The sequence below is a fragment of the Xiphophorus hellerii genome, chromosome 16 (genome assembly GCF_003331165.1).
Source record: "Xiphophorus hellerii strain 12219 chromosome 16, Xiphophorus_hellerii-4.1, whole genome shotgun sequence".
Lineage (NCBI taxonomy): Eukaryota > Metazoa > Chordata > Actinopteri > Cyprinodontiformes > Poeciliidae > Xiphophorus > Xiphophorus hellerii.
The window spans coordinates 1,862,786-1,884,393 of NC_045687.1; the positions used below are offsets into that span (position 1 = coordinate 1,862,786).

At 41.5% G+C, this 21,608-nt stretch overlaps 1 protein-coding gene and 1 long non-coding RNA gene across 14 annotated transcripts in view; one reads left to right on the plus strand and one right to left on the minus strand.

Moving 5' to 3' along the window:
• LOC116735781 (RNA binding protein fox-1 homolog 3-like) overlaps window positions 1-21,608 on the minus strand; it is a 551,222-nt gene that overhangs the window by 136,507 nt on the left and 393,107 nt on the right. The window contains exon 1 of one of the 10 annotated variants that reach the window (XM_032587879.1): window positions 13,798-13,979. The exons of the other annotated variants lie outside the window; for them this stretch is intronic. Coding sequence (XP_032443770.1) covers window positions 13,798-13,815 — 18 coding nt within the window. The 5' untranslated portion in view covers window positions 13,816-13,979. Of the gene's footprint in view, window positions 1-13,797; window positions 13,980-21,608 lie in introns of those variants that run through there. 10 annotated transcript variants of the gene reach the window in all.
• Window positions 14,164-18,194, plus strand: LOC116735784 (uncharacterized). 4 transcript variants are annotated; one of them, XR_004342434.1, is made up of 3 exons: window positions 14,164-14,410; window positions 15,869-16,438; window positions 16,550-18,194. It is a non-coding gene; the product is annotated as an uncharacterized LOC116735784 (long non-coding RNA). The 4 variants fall into 4 exon arrangements; XR_004342432.1 differs by having other exon boundaries at window positions 15,869-16,125; window positions 16,204-18,194; XR_004342433.1 differs by having other exon boundaries at window positions 15,869-16,107; window positions 16,204-18,194.

A 21,608-nucleotide genomic window follows, 5' to 3' on the forward strand; every position in this document is an offset into this window, starting at 1 on the left:
TCACTATCAGCAAACAAAGCAACACCCCCACCTCTTTTACTACTTCTATTCACATAATGTAATTCATATCCATCTATTTGAAAATTGTTTTTGTTTTCCTCATTCAACCAAGTCTCTGAAACTGCTATTATACTGAATTGTCCATTTAACCGTTTTAAGTAATCTGTTATTTTTGAGAAATTAGAGTTCATACTTCTACTATTTAGGTGAATTACAGAGAAACCTGCTTTTATCATTTTACTGTTGTTAAATTTCTCCTCATCATAGTATTCACACTCGATATCTGGAAAGGGATCTGCAGTTATCAAGTTTACATCATACAATTTAGAATCTGAAAATTCATAATCATTCATTATTTTTGTTTATTGTATTTTAATATAAAAGAATCCAATTTAAAAAAAGGAAAAAAATAAAAAAACAAAAAAGTACTTAATAAACCCATAATGTTAACATAAAGCCACCTCACTGTTTGTTGGACATCCTCTATTTATCCACTATTTACTTGTCCAGTTGCTCTAATGATCTAATCCATATACCTCGAGCATTTTCAGGAGCATCCTTTGTTTTAATATAAACTTTACAATTCATCGTCCATGTTACCTGAATTTTATTTTGTTTCTTCAGTATTCTGGCTTTTTTTGCAATTTCTGCATTCTTTTTTGTGAGATGTTCATTTATGTAGACACTTGTACCTTTCAAATTTTTTCCTTGTTTAAGCAGCTCAATCTTATGTTTTCTATTTGTGAACCGAATAATTATTGGTAATGGTACTTTCTTCCCTCTTTGACCTTTAACTGATAGAGTATGACAAGCTTCAATATTCTCCTTTTCAATGTCAATGTCTTTACTTTGCAGGAATGCAATAACCTGCTCCTCGGTAGTAGCTTCATGTTCAGAGTTAGTATCAGACCTGCTCCCTCTCACAGCTTGAGAATAGCTTGATCTTATATCCAGTCCTGTTATCAAGACATCGTTTAGTTTCTAGTGCAAATGTCTTAATATTCTTGAAATATGACAAAACTAACTTACAAGTAACTTTTCAGTAAGAAGTAAAAGCTTGTTTTAAGTAAATAATTCTTAAAACTAATTAAAAAAAAAAGTATAAGCTCCATTGGCAGATTTTTTCACTTATAACAGGACACTTTTCCCATGATATAAGTGAAATAATCTGCCAGTTGAACTAGTAATTTTTCATCAATTTTAAGGAATTATTGGCGTTAAACAAACTCCTATATCTTGCTGAAAAGTTACTTGTATGTTAATTTTGTCTTATTTCCAGTGTGCTGAGATAACTGCATTAAAAACTAGACAAAAATACCTGATAAGATTTTGTGTTTTTGCAGTGTAAAATCGGTCGTAATTGATCATATATAATGCATTACTGTCTAGATGCTGTTGAGCAATTAACACTGTATTTTGTTTTATTCCATTTGAGTAAATGAGTTTCCCAACCCGTCCAAACAAACCAAGCTGGTTTAGTCTTCCTAATATTCCCACCATGACCTTTAACCTGCTAAATGAATGTTGAACACCTAACTCTTTACTTTCTCTGTACTTTCTTTCCAGCCTGCATGTTCAGGCTACAGATGACTTTAAACACTCAAATCTCCAATTTTAGAAGAAATGAGCTATATTTCACGGCTTCATCAAAATCTAGGCTGAATTTTCAGTCAACATCCGTCATCTTCTTCCTAAATGTGCTTTAATTTCTTATTTTTTACCCTGATTAATTTCTCATTTCCACATTTTTCAAGCAGCAGAGATCTCATTTTTGATTGAATCTGTTATATGTGGCACATTATGCATTATATATAGTACATTAAGACTGACACTGATAATACATTTTGACATGCCTGCCTTGCTGAAGCGGCACAAACTGCTGATAACGTGGATTTACAAGGTGTATCAGGGCGCCCGCGTTAAATGAAAAGTTAAATTATGAACCAATCTATTTCTGATTTTAACAACATCCTCCAACGACACATTATTTTAAGTGTTCCTGTAAAAAAAGCCATTATGCATATAAAACACCTCAAATTATTGTAATATCCTGATGAAAGGGAAAAGTTCATCTCGCTCAGCCGCGGCCGGTCTTAAAACCCAGACAGTAAATTGACATCAAGTGTCGAGCGTGTAAAAGTCAAAGAGTCAAATCTGCGCCATAAGCCCTGCGAATATACTGGCTAGCATGGAGGGGGGGCATGAAAAACTACTCACAGCAGATCACATTACCTGGCTTTTTCACTGAAATAAGCACTGTAATTTATCCTGACCTTTTTAGATTACTATGAATGTGCTGTCTGTGTAATTTTAACTGAAGCTCTCAGCAGCTTTTGCCGGTCTGGAAACAGCGGCGGTGAAACCCGAGGCGGCGGCCCGCCGATGGGACCGCCGCCGCGCGGACACAGCGCCGCTACGATCCCAAACAAATACTGAGAGACATCGGCTCGCATCAAGGAGAAGAACTTTATTCACCTTCAGACGGATGCCTAATAACAGGAGCAGGAGCCTATTTTAGCTGTGACAAGTGTTGCAGGATTAGAATTTCATTCCTAATGAGTTCTCTGGTAACGCTTTAATTCACTACCTATGTGATATCAATTCCATTATAATCTCATTAAGCTATTGCACACCGAGGTGATTTCGAATGAATGTGAGACAGCCAACCGTACGCTCCCCTCTAATTGAGCAATACTTTTTATTCATTATTATTGCCCATTATTAAATTAATGAACTTAATGGACTTATTTTCCAAATTGCAAAGACCCCTGGCAACATGTTTTTTAATTCCATTAGCAGACGCGGCGCGAGGAAGAGGAGGAAAAGTGGAGAATGAGAGATGCATAGGTGTGTGAGCAATTAACCCACTGCTGAGACAGATCATCAGAGGCGCGGGAGTCCGTCCATCCTGTCCTGAACGTCTGGACCGGAGCGTTCACCTTCACACGCATTCACACGCCTCTTTGTTAGGGAATACACTCTGTGAAATAAGATCTGTTTCACCAACCGGAGGCCGCCACGCAAAATTGCCCAGAAGATGAAAGCAGCAGATCTGCATAACTGAACGGCTGATCAATACTTCTAAAACTAAAATGGCAAGTCTTGATAAGGTTATTGAATTTTCTTTTTAATTAAAAAGCAAACTACTTGGCTCTCTGTCAAATCCTGCAGGGCGTCTCATGCTGATGAGGAGGGGAGAGGAGAAGGCCGTCCATGTTTATATGTTCATCACTGAGCAGAAAACACAGCCGACGACCGTCTGCACATCATCAATCAGATGAAATTTATCTGCAGCGTCTTGTGTCTCGGGATTAAGCCGTCACAGAAACCCCTCACATCCCAAACGATGACATTCATGTAGATATTAATCCTTATTACGCGTCATTCATCAACTCATCAGATGTAATTTTTCATTCATAGCAGGAATTTATTCTGATGTTTCCCTGAACATCACTGATGCAGCAGGGATTATGAACATAAACACTGCATCTGTTGAGCGTGTTTCAAACATCAGTGGAGAGAAAACCGCGCTCCCCAGAGAGACTGCCGTTACATTCAACCCTCAACCTGCTGGATAAAACTCATTCTGGTCGGCCCGGCCACCGAAAGCCACAGCGCCGCGTGTCAGGCCGCACTAAAGGGCTTTTAGAGCAGGTTAGAGCGCCGCACTGAAGCCAGCGCACAAAGAGCGGCGGGGCAGAACGGTGTCGCCACAGCTGACCGTCCTCACAGCGCCTGAAGGACCCCGGGTAAACAAACAGCAGAGAGCCGGCGCTCTGTGGGACCCCACCGCTCCAGATAACGTCAGCTTCCATTTCCACACCAAAGAAAACATCCTTTGATGAAGAGAGACTAGAATTATTCCAACAGCACTGCAAAAACACAAAACATTACCAAGTGGTTTTGGTCGAGTTCCCAGTGTAAATATATTTTTAATTTACTTCTAGCTTTGAAATTTGGCAAACGTTTTTACATTGAGTTGGTTTGGATGCTGAAAAAACAGAAATTTCTTCATTTTTTAAGGAGAACTTACACTGTGTCAGTACATCTCGGCTTCTTTAGGACACCGGTCACATAAAAATCTAATTTATATCATCAAACTGCACATAAAAACTACACAGTTAGGTTTATTTTGCAAGTTTGTCAGAAAGTTTGATTTCAACAACTCAGAAATAAAAATTAATATAAATTCCTCTTTAATATGGAGAAGAAGAATAACAAAGATCTGCATGATCTGTTAATATTAACAGTATTGTATTAAAATCATTAAAAATATGCTTTCCATTTAAATTTGTGACTATACGACATAGAATGATGTCACTTCCTGTTACTAATAAGATCCCACCCACACAGGTATAATAATAATTTCTCTGTGAAATCATCTAACCTTAAAAAAACATCATCAGCAAGATTCTTTCTTATCAAAGTCAATCTTGTTACTATGACATAAGAAAAACACTTTTAAATTTAAATCAGATAGTTTTAAAATTCATGTGCTTATAGCATTTATGCTAGCAAGTGGAGTTTCTAACAAAATCATACAACTATTAAGCAGTACAAAGTTAATAACTAAATTGTAAAATTAAATCTCAAAGTTACTACCGACTAAATACTGTGTTCAATAGAACCTACATTTTTACTTTAGATAGGCCACTCTCAGCTGCTGAGATGCTAATCCAGAGAGAGGAGAGGAGAAATTCAGCAGAGAAAGATGGAGACGCAACAAAGAGCTGGGAAGAGTCAGGCTGGTGACAGAGCAACTGACAGTCAGAGGGGAAGAGAAGGAAAGCAGACCCACCGCAAGTTTCACAAAGTCAAGCCAGGATTCAAAAATATGAAGTCAGGTTAGCAGAGACGGTGGAGCAGGTTGCATCATAAAGCTGAGGGCGCGATGGCCCAGTGAGAGCATGTTTCGTTTGCTGAGAGGTTTTCTACTGCATCAGTAATTTAAAACTTTTCAAGGATACTTTTCAATGACGCTAACTTCTTATGGTTAGTTGAGTTAGCAAATTTTTCTTTCTAGAACAATGCTGGTGTTCAATAAGCTTGAATAAGAAATGTCTGTTTCTGTACATACAGTTCTGCGAATACTTTTTTAAATTCATTTTTTAGATGAATAGATCTCAGTTTGAAGTATTGCAGTAGTAGGACAGTTTCTGTAAAGAAATAATTAAGTTGTTATTTTTCAACATTGTCTGTGTTGCCATAACAGAGTTGAGGAATCAAACAGGAACAAATTTATTTTCCTGAAAATGTAAAAAAAGAAATATGAAGCTAAAGTTTAATATTGATCTATCAAAGTTTAACATCTATTCAGTAAAATAACTTAAAGATCATATAGGAAATTAAAAGTTTGTCTTCATATCTTGACATGCAAAATATAGCCTGACTTATAGAATCACCCGCAGGAGATTAACCGCCAGTTAGAACAAGATCTAAGTTTTACTTGAAGCTGGTCACAAACTTCTGCTCAACTTCAGGCGGTGAGAATCCCTGTGGAACCTCAGCAGACCTCAAAGTACCTTCAGTTCATTCCAGGAAAAACACAAGAATCCAACTTTCTACAAACAAGTCGAGTCCTTTAGTACTGATTGTACATATATAGGCAGATAATCAGAATAAACTTTTACATTTGAGTGTTGAAAACTATTTATCTTCAAATTAGTTGTGAGTCGTTGAATATCCATAAATATTCAAATTGTACACTGCAAAAACACAAAAGTACTTTCCTGTCTCATTTCTATGGAAATATAAACAGATTATTTCACTTTAAACAACTTTCTCCCATCTTATGAGTGAAATAATCTGCCAATGGAACAAGTACTTTTTCATTCATTTTGAAGAATTATTTACTTACTTGTTTTTTTAAATTAACTAGAAATTAGCCAAAAAAATATTTGGTAAGATTTTGTGTTTTTGCAGTTTACCTTGAAAATTTAGGAATAAAAATGCTAAAATATTCTGTAAATATTTTTTTCTCTGCCTGATGGGGTTTATACAGAAGGTGGAGTTTGAAAAACGTATTTAGGATACTAAGTTGTATAAAAAGTCAGCATAGGATGTTGAGATTTCCAGTTTGAGAAGAAAAAGTGAGTCAATCAAAAAGCTCGTCGCGTTCGGCCTCTCAGGCCACCGTCCTGCTTTCGTCTCACCTGCACTCATCGCTGCATACAGATATATTTTTGGAATAAAATGACAACCCTGTCACATTTCGCCGCATTTTCACTCAGAATTATTCATCAGCCGGAGTTCAGTCGTCTTTACAGGCCGACCGTTTGAATATTTCTGTTTCTAGTCGCGGCTTAAACAGGAGCTTTGACCAGATCTCCCAGGCGTGGAAACAGACACCGGTAGCTACAAATATACTGTACAGCAGGTTATATAATGATCATGAAAACTGCATGAGAACCAGCCCACCTCTCCCCACCGCCAGCGCCTCCCCCACAAACAAACAGAGGAGCATCTCGCTGACAGCAGGATGCACACAGACTCTCGCCGCGGCTGCAGCTGACACGGCGAGAGGCCAAGCCTGACATGAGGTGAGATGAAGTGGCGTTTCTCATCATCTGCCCGGCCTGCCGCTGTCTGACCCGGAGGATGGAGGTAGGCCCGGGGCATGGCCTCCGGACCCGGGCAGGGACAGCGACAGGAGCCTCCGCAGAGACTTATAAAGTCCCGGCTACAATTTAGTGGGAAGGCTCTCATTGTGGTGTCCAGTGGCCACAGCGCGGCCCTGCTGTCAGCGCCACTCCTATTTGCTTCACTCCTTTTGACACTGCCTCTCGATTAGGGTCATAAATTCCATGAAATCGGTCAATAACCTATAACACTAATGTCACTCTCCTGCCATTAATTTTACAGCCAGAGTGCCACACTGTTTCTTAACCCCCTTTTACGTGACAGCGAGGTTTATGCCGGCCGCGATTGATTGAGAAGAGTATATAACAAGCTCTGAATGGAGCCTTCGCACCCGTAAAAAATAAACACATATATGAAAACAGGCGAGAGGAAGCCGAATGTTTGGGGGGGAAAACTTTGGTTTGAGCTGCAGCTGTAGATCATTTTAATGATAAATATACAAGTTTATCTGCGATAAAACAGCCAGGCATGCTTAACATTTTTACCTGACTGCCATTTTGCAGTACAGGATTATTGTTTAATATTTCCATAAATGTCAGGTTTATGTTCATTTTGTTCCCTGGTGGTTACATTTATTCCTTTAGGTTCGTTTTTCGCTGCTTCAAGGAAACAGAGCGTTCTCAATTCTGCTTAGGAAGGAAAACATTTTTTAAACCTTTATTACAGAATCTCAATGCAAAAACACAAAATTTTAGTATTTGTTTTTAGTATTTTTGGTTTAGTTTTAGTGTAAGTATCTTAGTAAAGATATATTATCATGTTTTGAGTAATTATTTTCACAAATTAGATAAAGAAGTACTTGTTCCATTAGAAAATTATTTCTAATGGAAATTATTTTCTTCTTAACTTTTAAGAAGACATTTTCCTGTTACAAGTGAAATAATCTGCCAGTGGTGAAACTTTTACGTTTTATTCATCGATGTAAAGGAATTATTTACTTAAAACAAACTCCTATTTCTTGTTGAAAATATACTTTTAAGTTAGTTTTGTCCTTTTTCAATTGCATTTGCACAAGAAACTAGAAAAAGTACTTGATAAGATTTTGATTTTGCAGGGTCAATGCAATTTGTTTTGGAGCGAAACATAAAAAATTATGACTGTAAGATTATTTTAGTTATAGAGGAGTAAACATTATCTATTTTTCTGCGTATATATAGACATTTATTAAATTCAGAATTTAATTCTGTTTCCTCAACATTTTATTTGCCCATAAAATCTCTAAAAGCAGTTAAAGCTAAAGCTGCACTGATAAAATGCCACAGTGTGTAAAAACAGCAGAATCAGCGAATCAAACGCACCCTGTGTGTCGGCATTACACCCACCAGACTCCGCCCGCCTTCAGAAAGCCTCCGAATGGAACAACACTTATTTTATTTAGGTTTCATGAAAGATTGGGGCGCTGGTTTTCAATCTAATTTGTCCTCACGCAGCTCCTGCTAATGTATGCTAATGTGTGCAAATGTAAATGCTTGTATGTGGATGGGAGTCCTGTAGGAGCACAGCTGTATAGAGAGGCACAGCCAGACTCCAATGAGGTTTTCATTAAGCCAATAGAGGACATGCTTCTAAGCAAAGATGAGTAAAGCAACTAAAACCTTCCACCAACAGTTTCTCCTTCCACATTCAGTTAGAAAACTGGGTTTTAAAATGGTGGAAGCCACATAAATGACATTTGTTGCAGTGAAAGGGAGGCCAGTGGAGGTTTTTCGTATCATGCATGGCAGGTTGCCAATGGATATGTTGCTGCCTTCTCAAAGGGACCTCTCCTCCAATCTTTTCCGTATGTGAGAGTTGACACTTCGGGGCATATCTATGGCACTAGCGTGTTAGCGATGCACACGCCTTCTGCTGCAACGCGGCCGACTAGGATGAAGGACTGACATGAGAGACTTCTGCAGCTACCGGCGCAACAGGCCGAGATCAGGAAAGTAAAGCAATGAAGGCTGGAAAACATAATTGCCAGGCGTGTGACGCTCCACTATGAAGGAGAGGCAACTTGTGAAACTGAATCAGCGCTGAGAGAAGCCCTTTCTTCCCTTGGATCAGCTGAATGGGGACATTTTTAGGCCATGACGTCTAAATTGCTCAGAAAACTGTTTATTGTGTTCCTTGCAGACTGAATGACACGTGTTGTGATCCCATCGTCTCACTGCAAATGTGCAAATGATGCTGTTGCGTATTTTTAGGTTGGAAATTTGGGGCAGAAATGTTTGAACTTTTGCTCCAGTTTCCTCGGCTCTTCCTTTTGTTGGAGAAGCCGTGCTCTTAATATTTAATTTTCTGAGTCATTAGGATGTAAAACGTCTGCTTTGCTTTAGTTTAAACCATTATTCTGCATAATCAAACATCTCGCTGCATGCCACTCGTTCATGCAGGATTGTTCACTCAGTCGGAGGAAAACAGAGCGCTTTCACCTCGCGTTCTGGCAACCCTCCATCCTTCCCCTCCTCTGGCTGCATCGCTTTGCTGCTTAAACGAGGAGGCAACAGTTAATCAGGAAATTTTATTTTCGCCTCCTCTGGAGTGCTCCGAGTTGAATTGACATGGAGCCTCAACAGCGGCGAGGCAAAATGGCCGCTCGTAGTAACAGCTCACAAGCCCCTGGACAACCTGAGGCATGGCCATCCAATCCCACATCATTAAGGCTAGAGTCCTTTATTGTGTTGGAGGCATTAAATGGTGCGCTGGCTATAGCCCTGAAGTCACACTCCACTAGGAGAAAACAGCAGAAAAATAACGGCACAGCTGGATAATGACTTTTCCCTGGGAGGCTGACCATGTGTACAAAAGTGCTAATGATAGCAGGTGCAATAAGCGAGCGCAAGGCTTTTACTGCGGCCGGATTTATTTTCCTCTGCTAAACTCACCAGTGATTTCCCCCGTGTAGGTGTCTTTCTGTAGTTTAAGAACACCGACCACCTCCTGCCGCCCCCCGCCCCTCCCTCCTCTCTTCTATCTAATCTCTTTATCAGCTGTGCAGCTAATATCAAAGAGGACTGTGGTGTGAAAATCCTGCAAGTAAGACCTGCTGTCAGAGTCCTAATCACAATTAGCTGGGCTGTAGACCCATTAGCCCCAAGAGGAAGAGACCAAAAGCTGACAGAATTATTGCTGAAGCTACTGATTGCAAATGATCCCGCAGAGAACAAAGGGCGAGGCCCCGCTTCCCAAATCATGAATGGAAATAAACCTCTGCTACCCTCCTGTTTCTCTATGAAAGCATTTTCAATGAACTCAGCATTGCACTTGAAAAATATACAATTTCACAACCCAATGAAGTTGCAAGAATCTCCTTGGTATTAGCGGTTAAGGAGATAACAGGTTTCCTGGATGTAGCGACTCCGCTGCTGCTTCCTCGGCTCGCCTGACGCAACAAAGGCATGTGCACCCTTCCACGTTATAAAACATTCAGCTGGAAGTTAATGACTGATTGCAACAGCCGTTATTCAAGCTCAGAAGAAAAGGAGAGCAACCACTGGCAGACAAAACAACGCCACACGACACCCCCAGAGTGAATCACCTGCAGTGTCAGCCGTTCAAAGGAGCGCCTCGCATTTGATGTTAAGCCCCCGAACGGTTCGGGCCGTCGGAGGTCTGGCCAGCAGATAGAAACGTCTGAAGTTATTACAGCAGTCAGGTAAAGTGTGTGGCGACGTGGTCCTGTAATGGGGGTGGAGAGCCGGCCAGCAGCAGCTAATGAAGGCGTCTCGGGGAGTACTAAAGAGTCTACGTGACACTACTCCTGATTCGCCTGTCTGAGGACACAGATCAATTAATACATTAACAAACCATCGCAAGCACTTCATCTTGCAATATGATACCGGCGGTCCTGCCGTCCAGAATGGCTGATCAGCTCTGTTCGTTATGAATTCCTGCAAACCTCAACACGGCTCGATGCTGCACATATATGGAGCGTGAAATAAACGCACACATGAAATCTTCCAGCTCGTCTTGTGAAATACTGTAATGCACCACGGATGACCCAATCACAGCAGCCGGCGCCCTCACCGGTGGCCACAGATAAACCATTTCCACACGTCTGTTATAGTCTCTGCCGATAAATAAAAGCGTTGCATTAATGCAGGCAAAACACATCAGGAGAGCAGCTCGCGGCACACTCGACTGCGTTGGTTGGGGAAGTCTAACGTAAAGCATTGCCATGCCATATATATCCAGTCTCCCCATTACCACCATCTCTACTCGACAGCAAGGGCCCTGCACTGCTAAATTATTCATCACACTGAGGGGAGGACAGAAGCATGCATGGTTTCTCCACTCCATGCCTCTTCCCCTTTTCTCTCTGTCTCTAATTCAAAGGAACAGCCGGCTGGAGAGAATGATATACAGGCCATCTCTCCATCACTGTGTGGCCATCGCAGGAAACGTCGCCTCCACTTCCTCCAATTACGGCGGTGCAGTGGAGGCAGGAGTTTTCAGGCTGAGCTGAGCCACAGGCCAGACGGTCGCCGCCTCGCCCGCCGTGCATATGTGGAGGGTGGCACCCCGGGGTCCCATGCATAACCTGGGACGTCTTTGTATACACATTCATCTACATCAGTGGGCAACAGGGAAATGTAAGCCAAAGGTAATTGCCCTGGATAAGAACATCTGCTTGGTGAATAAATATTCTAATGAGGGGAGTTTGCAGGTTCCCCAGACTGATGCACGGCTGACAGGCCTCCGGAGGGACCGCAGGTAATGCTCACCACCTGCAGTTCAAACGAGAAGCAGTCGCAACTTCCTCATGGAGCTAAACGCTGGCCGACTAACACACACGCCCGCATCCCCACACACCAACACACTCCAACACAGCGGATACCAGATGTGGAACAGCAGATCGCTCGCTGATCCCTTCTCTCAAAAGTGATCTTTAAACAGGGAAACATCTCAAATTACACATGAAGCCGCGGGAGAGGACGACCACCTGACTTTCCATCGCGGTGTACCGGCTCTGCTGGTGATGTTTGGCACTACCACTGCTATACGGTACATTTTGTTCCTTTTGGACCTTCTGCCAGGCTGCTGGGAGGTTCCTGACTCAGGGAGGAGCTTGTTGGGGTCAACAAGAAGCTGATGCATATCAGCACCAACCTGACCTACCACTGAGTCAGATCTGCAGTGCAAACACTCAGACTTTTGCCTGAAAACTCACTTTAACTCACGTATAACTTGTTTTATTTTAGAAATAAATTAATCTTCTCATATCTTGACAATGAATCTGCAAAAACTAAACAGATTTGGAAACTGAACTGGAACAAAGCAGCATTTATGGAACTTTTTAGCAGTGAATTATCATTTGTCTTAGAATAGCTTTTATGTCCCAGAACAATTCTGTGCTTGAAAATTAAATAAAATAATCTGATATGTTAGGAAACACTGATCAAAAAACACTCATACATTTGTCTTTTCTTCCAGTTTGCGAATAAATATGCAGACGGGAAGCTGAGTGTGACCTCTATAATTTCATTTTTATGGTTTTTTGTCAGTTCTTTAATAGTTTTGAATAACCGGTGTTGATAATGGAGTCATATTTTTACAGTTTGGAGGTTATTTAGTCCATCAGTTGCCAACACAGAAAGAAACACCTTTCCTCATCTGTTTTTCCCAACTATGATACCAATAACTACAAGTTTCTGGTTTCAAATTGTATAGGAAGACTTCTCTCCAAAGAAACATTTACCGTGTTTCACCCAAAGCCTGTGATGGAAAAAGTTGCAAGAAAGCAGGAAGCAAGTGAACAAAGTAAGAGTTTTATTTAGCGTGACGCTAATGGAGCCACAGTTAAACATATGCAGAGAGTCGCAGATGCTTCTCCTCTAATGCGATGAGAATAAAGCCACTACAGCGAACGAGGCCCGATGCTCCACTGATGAAGCTGCAGGGCTGTAAACTGTCAGCATCGCTGCTTCGCTCCACTCAGCCCACATCTGTGTGTGGTCATCACTCTGAGTAGCTGGAGGGGGAATTTGTCATGAAACCGGAGGTGGAGAAAGGTGAGTTACATCCCTGCAGCACACCTTCAAAGAGGCCAGGAGACAGTGATGAGCTCCTCTCAATAAGCAACGACACCCAGGAGAGGCTCAGGGACGAGAATCAAAGAGGCCTCAGCCGGAGCGAGGCCTCGCAGCAAGCCACTCCACGCGTGGGATTATTTTCCTTTAGTTAGGACACAAGCTGGAAGTCATACTCCTTCCCATCACTCCCACAACTTTACAAATGCTTCAAATTTGAGCACTAGACTGTAACTTTGGCCTCAAAGCAGCCTGTCTACCCAGAAATGTGAGCTTCAGATCGATGCCCACAGCATGCATGGCACACTTTACTTATTCATCCTTTGTTTTTCGCTTCAACTACAAGAAAATGTTTTAACTATAAAGTCATTTATAATGGATTCTTCCAGGTGAAATAAGCCCCCCGTCCCAAAAAAAGATGTTCTCTCCCCAGAAATCTGAACTCACAATCAATACCTACACACACGCACACACACACGCTCAGCTTCTGCAGGAGACACATCTATAACTGCATTACAGCTCAGACTGTTTACAGTGGAAATACTGCAAATATTCATTTACTTTTTGTTTCTGTGGAGGTATGAAGTTAGCAAACCAGCAGAGGATTAAAATGATCTGCAGCGAGTGAAGCAGCGAAGGTCTGGGCGGGTATTGTTGTGGTGAGGAAACAAACCACAGAGGAGACAGAACCAATCTGACTAATCACACATGATCTCAAAGGGAATTAATCAGCAGCTCTGGTTAACAATCCCTAATCAACCTGCGTTTTGATGCTGATTCATTTACGACTCAGACATATGGGAAGCGAAAACAACAGCATGTGAGACCCAGATCATGAAATGTCCCCGGAAGACCCCGAGCAGCCGGACAAACTCAGAAACCAAGCCGGGTCGCTCTGCCGTCACTGGAAGTTGAGGAACAACCTTCGTAAAGGTGTTGGAGCCGCTAATATCCCCGTTCCAACATCCTCCCCCTGAATAAAAGTGACACGTAAACACAGGCCTCCATGGCGTCTCGCTGCAGCAGCCGGCATCAATATAACACATGGAAGTGAAAAGCCATCAGCGCGTTGGGAGGCGCAGCATCGCAGACACCAAGCAGCTTGCTTGGAGAACAACATCAACCTGAAGGCAGCTCCGGTACTCACCCAAAAGTACATCATCATGTTTGAAGCGGGACAGGTGTGGGCAGGCGAGGGCAGGAGAGTGGGACCGAGCACCGGGACCAGTCCAGCCAGCGTGGGAGTCACGAGGGGTCCGAGTGTTTGGACAGAGCTCTACTGGTCCTTGTTCCACAGAGGCAGCTCTCCTCAACTCTTCAACGAAGCTTGACTTGAGGCTTACCCCCTTCTTCTTCTTCTTGCTCTTCAGTTAATTTTTTAAAGCTCCCTTTCTTCCTCCTCTTCCTCCTCTTCTGAGCCAACACGAGAAAGAAGGAGAAAGCAAACGGGAGAAAGGAAAGAGAGCTGGGGAGGTGTTGTAACCTCTTTTTTCTTTTGACACTCTTCCACTCCACTTGCCTCTCCACACCACTCACTTCGAGACTCTCCCTCCCTCTCTCTCTCTCTCTGTGTGTCTCTCTCTCTCCCCCCTGTGCCGTCTCTTATTGGTGAATGTGAAATCAGTCGGTACGGCGCCGAGGCTCAACTAGAGCAGCAGGAGCAGCAGCCTGCGCTTGACAGCTGCCTCCAGCGTTCCTCCACCGGAGCCGTGTTGCTCTGCATAGAGGAGTGCGCCGCACAATCCGGGATCCTGCAGACGGTACTGTAAAATTCAGCGTCCCGGGGAGGAGGGGGGGGGGGGGGGGGCGAGGGACGGAGAGAAAGAGGTGGGGGTTGGGGGAGGGCAGGAAGCTGATGGTGGAAATCTCTGCAGGGGAGGGGGGAGGGCAGGGGTGATGGTGGAGGACTAACAGATCGCGCCTCTTTCTTCTTCTTGCCGTCTGTGACTGAGACGAGTTGTACTGAAGTTGTGGCAGTTTTAGTTCATTGAAGAGAAGAATAAAAGCAAAAATAAAAGATGGAGTTGGAAGAGAAGTGGCTCAGCCGTCAGGGAGGCGCAGCCTATTTTCCACTTGTTTTCCACTCTTCCTCCTCCGTCTGGGTTAGTGACCAGCAGCGTTTCTGGTTGAAAAAAGAAAAAAAATCTTTTTCCAGGTGATGTGTTGTGGCAGATCAGAGGCCAGATGAAGTTGGTGTGAAACACCTCCGTGTGCCAAGCTATATTACATTACATGCTTTAGTGTGTTTTCCATCTGGCGGCTATAAAGGAGGGACGGGTGGTGGTGTCGGAGGGAGGCTTGGCTATCTCCTAGACAGCACTGTAACAATGAGCCTGCCTCAGCAATTTTCAAAACATATCATCAATACACGACTGGGGGCTCACGCTTTTAAATATTAACCCTGTGGCGACCGAGGCCAGGCTGCGGAGAGCCCAGAGTGGTTTTGCGGCATTCTCTGGCGCAGGATCATCCAATAAGAGGCGTCCTGGGGGGATGAGCTAATTTGCCGTAGGATCTTAAAGAACACTTGCCAGCTATAGAGAACGTCGCCGTAATGAACTGAGCAGATACACGCAGGTTATGTTACCCATCAGTAATTGCCACATAAGGAGGCAGAGCTGGATTTGCAGCTGGCTTTGACACCAGGGGCCTCCTCCATACAGCGTTACTGTCATCTTGGATTTATCACCCGTTTTATTTTTCCTGCTTTCCCCAGAAAAGCCCGACCCAACAGTGAGACAAGCAGTGGAAGGTGCGAGACGTGCAACGGATAATTTTACAGGAATTGAAACAATAGTTGACGTCAACGGCAGATTTTCATTAGATCTGGTCTTGCTTTGCACGAACACAAGTCCTGCAATATCCAACATGTCTGCCGTGGATTTACATTAGCAATCTCAGAGAGGATAACCTCCACACTCCTCCATCAATCTATGATGGCAAATAAAAATGAAATGCACTTCTCAGGCAACTCAGATTAAAGATCACGCTTTTATCAAATACTGAAGTCTATTTCAAGTCCTGCTCATAAATAACTGAGGGGGGGAGAGGCCGAGGGAACGAAGGAAGGTGGAGGGCAGACAGGCAGGGGTGGTGAGGGTGTAGACAGAGAGCATCGTGGTCTGCAGCTGAGGGCAGCTGAGGTTAGAGGCAGAAAGGTAGAAAATAAGAGTCAGGCAACATTTATGCCTGAATAATCTGACGTCCTTTACTTACAGATGAAAACGCCATCTGGGGTGAGGATGGAGATAATCGGGGTGAAGATGTGATCTTCCTTACTTCCTGTCGCCCCTCTGAGTTGCACTTTTCCCGCGCTCGGCACTACTTACCCGGGATGCGAGCGGCTTTCCCAGGCATTTAGATTTCCCACCAGCGTCTAGACACTCCCAGGAGGTTCTGCCATCCATTATAAAGATGGAGCTTTCAAAGAGAAGAGGAAGCGAGGGCCTCACACAGAGTGCGTTCTGCCTAAAATGTCCGTCTACGTCCGATCTTCACTGACTCCATATCTGCTCTCTGAATATTTCATGACCATCTCACCTCTGCTCTGCAGCACACCGCTACGTACAGAACAACTTGTGCCGAACTCAACCCAGATCCCATCATTAGAGGAACTCCAGAGGAGACAACCGGCGGATCTTCTTCCCCGCGGAGCGCCGGTGCCGTGCTTATGGCAGCTTCGGCCTTTTTGTCCTCATCCATCAAACCGTGGGCCGCGCTCGGCCGGGTCTCAGCTGGTGGGAAGCCGAAACTCAGAGAGGGATGTGGCTCCATCCTGAGTCTCCCAGGTTGGTTTTTCCTCTAATCACACACTTCACTTTATGGAGTGACCCGCTTTACAACCCGGTGAAAAGGATCTGAAGCTCTGCTCGTTTTATCTCTTTATGTGTCTTCATCAGCTCCACAGGTGGGTATCGACGTTTCTATCCCACATACATCACATCAGGACGGTTTCACAGAGGGAAACAAAAACCCTTTTTCACCTCTTTGTTTCTTCCCTCCTTTCAAGTCCCAGAAACATTTGAACCCTCGGTCAGCTCCACACAACAAATTATCCAAATTATATGTTCACAAAATAAAACATTTTACATCTTCTCTAACATAAAAGTATTTCACATGATTCTTTTATTGCTCTGTGGAAAATGTTGAAATTTTTAAATGGTTTTGTGTGTTGTCACGGTTACGGGTTTCACCTTCAGGCGTTCCACATCCTCCACGTTTCTGTTTTCAAGCTTCAGACCTTCAGGTTAGGGTTGTAATTAATCATTCATTTCATTACAATTTGAAATGATCTTGCTTACATCCTCTGCATTGGAGCTTTAAGAATCCAGAATGATGGTTTCCATCATTCTGCATCACTTATATGTCTCAAAGATCACAAATCACTTATCATCTTAATGTCCTAACGTCCAAAATTAGACATTTTCCTACTAATACAAGTTATTTGTGCAAAGAACACGTTGCCTTATACAGGGGAATATGGAGTTTGCAGGAAGTGGACACTATGTGGTGACTATAGTCACATTAATTTTCCATAATGTTCTGCAGCAGTGAGCTGCATGAATCAGCTCTAGTTGGCTCTCGGGCTAAACTCTGAAATATTAAATTTGCTTAAAAATTTCACTTCTATTCTTCTATATTTCTGCTCTTAATGTATTTTCTTCTGGCTACATGATCTGCGGATCTACTCGTGCAGAATGAGAATAAATATGAAGATATTTCTCCCTGGAGGTTTTACAAACACTCATCAGCAGAAGGAATGCCATGTTTTCTTACATTCAATTATAAATCACAAACTTCTTGTTTGTCCACTTTAAACTGGTTGGTTTTCTACCATTTGTTTTTCCAGATCTACTAATAAAGGGTAAATATAGATCAATAATAGCCAGAATTCTCCATTTGAAACCAGTTTGGTTTCCAGTTTGAAACTTTAGTTAGAGATTGGAGTGACGGTGTCACGTCTGGCAGTAGATATTGGTCTCGACTCCACCAACACTTCCAGTTACTATGATCAAGCAGCTCAAGCTTCGTCTTGTTTCACCATTAAACTTTTCTCCAGAAGACACTGAGATAAAACTGGATTCACTGTGAAATGTGACACTAAATATCCAAGCCAATTCCATTTCGCCTCAGGGATCAAGACTGGATCAAACAGCAAAAGTAATTGTAGATGCATCTAAACTAACTTAATGGTGGATAAAAGATGCAAACATTGAGCATCTGGAACAGAGCTGAAGTCAGTTCTACTAATATTAAAAGAACAGTGCTTTAAATTCAGTTTAATGCAGGAAACCAACCAAATTAAATAAACTCCACTAAGTAAAATCATCAGATAATCCAGAATGCAGTTGATGGGAAGTGAGATTTCTCTGCAACCTGATAAGCAACTATCGCTCTGATGACTTGGAGAAAATGAAAACGGTCACAGAGGAGTAAATTTCTGCAAAAAACTCTGACATTTAAGTAGTAAAAAGTAAATACATGGATATTTTCTGATGAAAATCTTTCTCAATATTTAAAGGCATACATTTATAATAATTACAACTACATTTATAATAATTACAACTAAGAGTCAGAAATGTATTTGGAAAAAACGCAGAAGTTTACTGGTACCATAAAGTTAGACATTTATGATGAAAACGTCATCAAGGATTGAGGTGATAAACGGATGCGAGGGCATCTGGAGATTTTCCAAAGTGGTGGAACCGGGCTCTTTCCTGAACCAGAACATCTCCGGGTTCAGACTCTCCATAAACTGGATCCAGGACACAGGATGTGAGGTTGAAGCTGCAACATGGCTGCATGAGTTTGGACCTGAAATGTTCTGATGCAGAAAAAAACCCAGATTGTTCCTAAATTAACCACTTAAATGCAGGAAACATGACTTTTTCTGTCGCAATGTCTGACTTTATGATCTTATTATATTAATGAGTTTTTTATGAAACATTTAAGGATTTTATTTAATAGTTTTCTAACTGTACAATGTCAGGAAATAACTTTGGTTTAATTTTAGAAATTTATGAATGACTGAATTGAAGCAGCACAATGAAATTCATGAAGCAACTTCAAATGTGATAAGAAGATTCAACTAAAAGAAGATTCAATAAAAAAGCAAATGAATAAAATTCACTTAAGTATTAAATACAGAGTATAAAAATGCCTCTAATTGTAAGAAAACATCTCTTTCTGGCAAATTTACAACTTTTCAACTAAGTTTTTTCTTTCTACAGAAAGAAGCACAGACCCCAAATTTCACATAAACTAAAATGTGCAAACTTATCTGATGAGTCAATTAAATAATAAAAGCAGTAATAAACTCTATTTTATCCATTTATCAGAAAAGCTTTGTGGAAATTTGCAAATATTCTGATATTTACGGAGCTGAAGGACCAGAAACAGCCGCTGTTCTTCTTGAATCGTCTCGGCTGATTTTCATTTGGGATTTTACCGTTTTTTAAAACCAGTTTAAATTAGTGATGTGTTGAACTTTCTGCAAACTCTAAACCAGGAGTGTCCAAATGTTTTGCCATGAGGGCCAAAGTTGTTGAGTTGAAAGCACATGGGGCCACAAAAATTGAAAAAAAGTATAACATTTTTAAAGCAAACTTTAGTGCCGTTTTTATTTTATCTGCTCAATAATAAATTAAACCATTTCCATTTTATTCAACTTAACAAAACAGTCAGATATTGTATTGTATATTGTATCTGGAGATCACTGTAGATAAAAAAACGTAAAAAAGTTGTTTTTTTGGTGGTTTTTTTTGGACAGGCACACAGCTCCGACATTTTCTGGGTTGATTTTTTCTTATTTGAGAATAAATATTTGCTTTTAAAAATAAGTAAGTCAATATTTGTGGTTCTAAATACTCCAGAATTAAGATGAATGCAAAAATCCATCTTTTTTTCTTTAAAGAAGATATTTTATGTCCATCTACATCAGCCAGTAACTAAAAAACCTGATGTTACCTAATCCTGCGTCTGCAGCTTTCTGACACACTCTGTACATTTAGCCTTGAAAACGGTGATGTTTCGCTTCCGTCCCTGGAAGATATCATTAAGCATCATTTGTAGGCATACATTACACTTCACGCAGCAAATCGTCCATCTGCTAATCCTGGAATGCTCTGTCTGGGAGACAATAAATTCATTGTATGCCGCTGCACATCAACAATCCCTCTGATGTAATGCCTCCGTGTAGACATCCAAAAAGTACATTAAACATAGCTGTGTGCTCAGACTGTATGTAGTGCTAATAATGCAGTGTTTACATCTTGGCATTGAGCAGTCAGTACTGGCCTAAGGGTGCGAACTGGCGGGGCTGTGCAGTAATTAGGGGCTGTGTGTTGGGGATGTGAAGGTTCTCAGCACGTTGTGCTGATCCCACCGCTGGGCCGGCCCGGCCCGGCCCGGCCTGGCGCTGCGCTACCGGCCCGCACCTTTCTGTCACAGCGGGAAGTCGCAACTTTTCTCTGGAAGCAGCCATGACAGATATACACTGCAAAACCATGAAATCTTACCAAGTACCTTTGACTAGTTTCTAGTCCAAATATCTTAATACATTTGAAGTAAGACAAAACTAACTTTTCAGCAATAGGAGCTTGTTTTTAGTCAATAATTCCTTAATATTGATGAAAGATGTCTTGTTCTGTTAGCAGATTATTTAACTTACAACATGGAAAAAATATCTCGTTATAAATGAATTTATCTGCCAATGGAACAAGTAGTTTTTCATCAATTTTAAGGGATTACTGACTCAAAACAAGCTCCTACTTCTTCCTTAAAAGTTAGTTTTGTCTTACTTCAGAAAGTTGCATTAAAACTAAACTAAAGATACCCGGTAAGATTTTGTGTTTTTTGCAGTGTAGCTGTCCTGAGTTCATTAAGATGTCTAGGGTGAGACTAGTTTCACCGATGGTGCAGCAAAAAATGATTAGCTTGTAATTTTTCTCTCCTGAGTTGAACTTAATTCTTGTACCTTGTTTGTGTTAGATGCTAATTATGCTTATTTCTGTCTTGAACACTCATGTTTGCTCTGAATCCCTGCTGCTCTGCAGCCATTACTGCTGAACCTCTAATCACACACAAAATGTGGCTTCTGGAGACTAAAAATCAGGCTTCCAGCATCACAATCCTTTTTTATTTGATTTCTCTCGATTATTTCAAAGGGACCATCTGAGACACTGATTTAGGTCTAAAAATCTCTTCCCTGTGTTGCAGCTCGAGTGGTTTATGACTCCGAGGGCAGGGAGTGATTTTATGCTAAATGCATAATTCATGGAAAAAGTTTAGAGACACACCAGCAATTTAGCACTGAATTCCAATAAAGTTGGGTGGCTTGCAAGGGACAGATTAACGAGGAATAGTTAAACTCAAAAGAATGAGAAATCCTGACTTCCAGTCATTACTATGGGCAGACCTCCAAAAACACTGAATCCTACATTTCCCATAATGCACCAGAGCAGTGCTCGTCTTTTAGATGTTTAAGAATCATGTCGGCAGGCAAAAAGTTATTGTTTCCTACATTAATATCTGATTGTTTTCACTGTTCTTGATCTACTTAAAGCAGTGAAAGATTTTCTTTTTGCATTATTTTAAATTTATTTCTTTATATTTTAAAATTTGTTCATTTCTCTGCAGCAGAAAGTACATTTATTTCTACCTTCATAAATTCATTTGAAAACAAAATCTGTCAAGTTTACTTCTACATATTGTTTTCTCAAAGTAGAACAGCAGCTAAAACTGATTTTTAAAGTATGATTCAAAAAATTATAATAATAGCTTGTGGTATGTTTTACATCCAGTTATTTAATGTTTTATCATCTTCTGCTGCAGTTTAATGACACCTGAGTGGACACTTACCAGCACCAGGTGTTCCTCTGGAGGTGGATAACTATAATGACCTTTTATTGGCTGAGGGGTTAAAGGTCATGGTGAAGCCAAACAGAGAGTTTGGTCTTT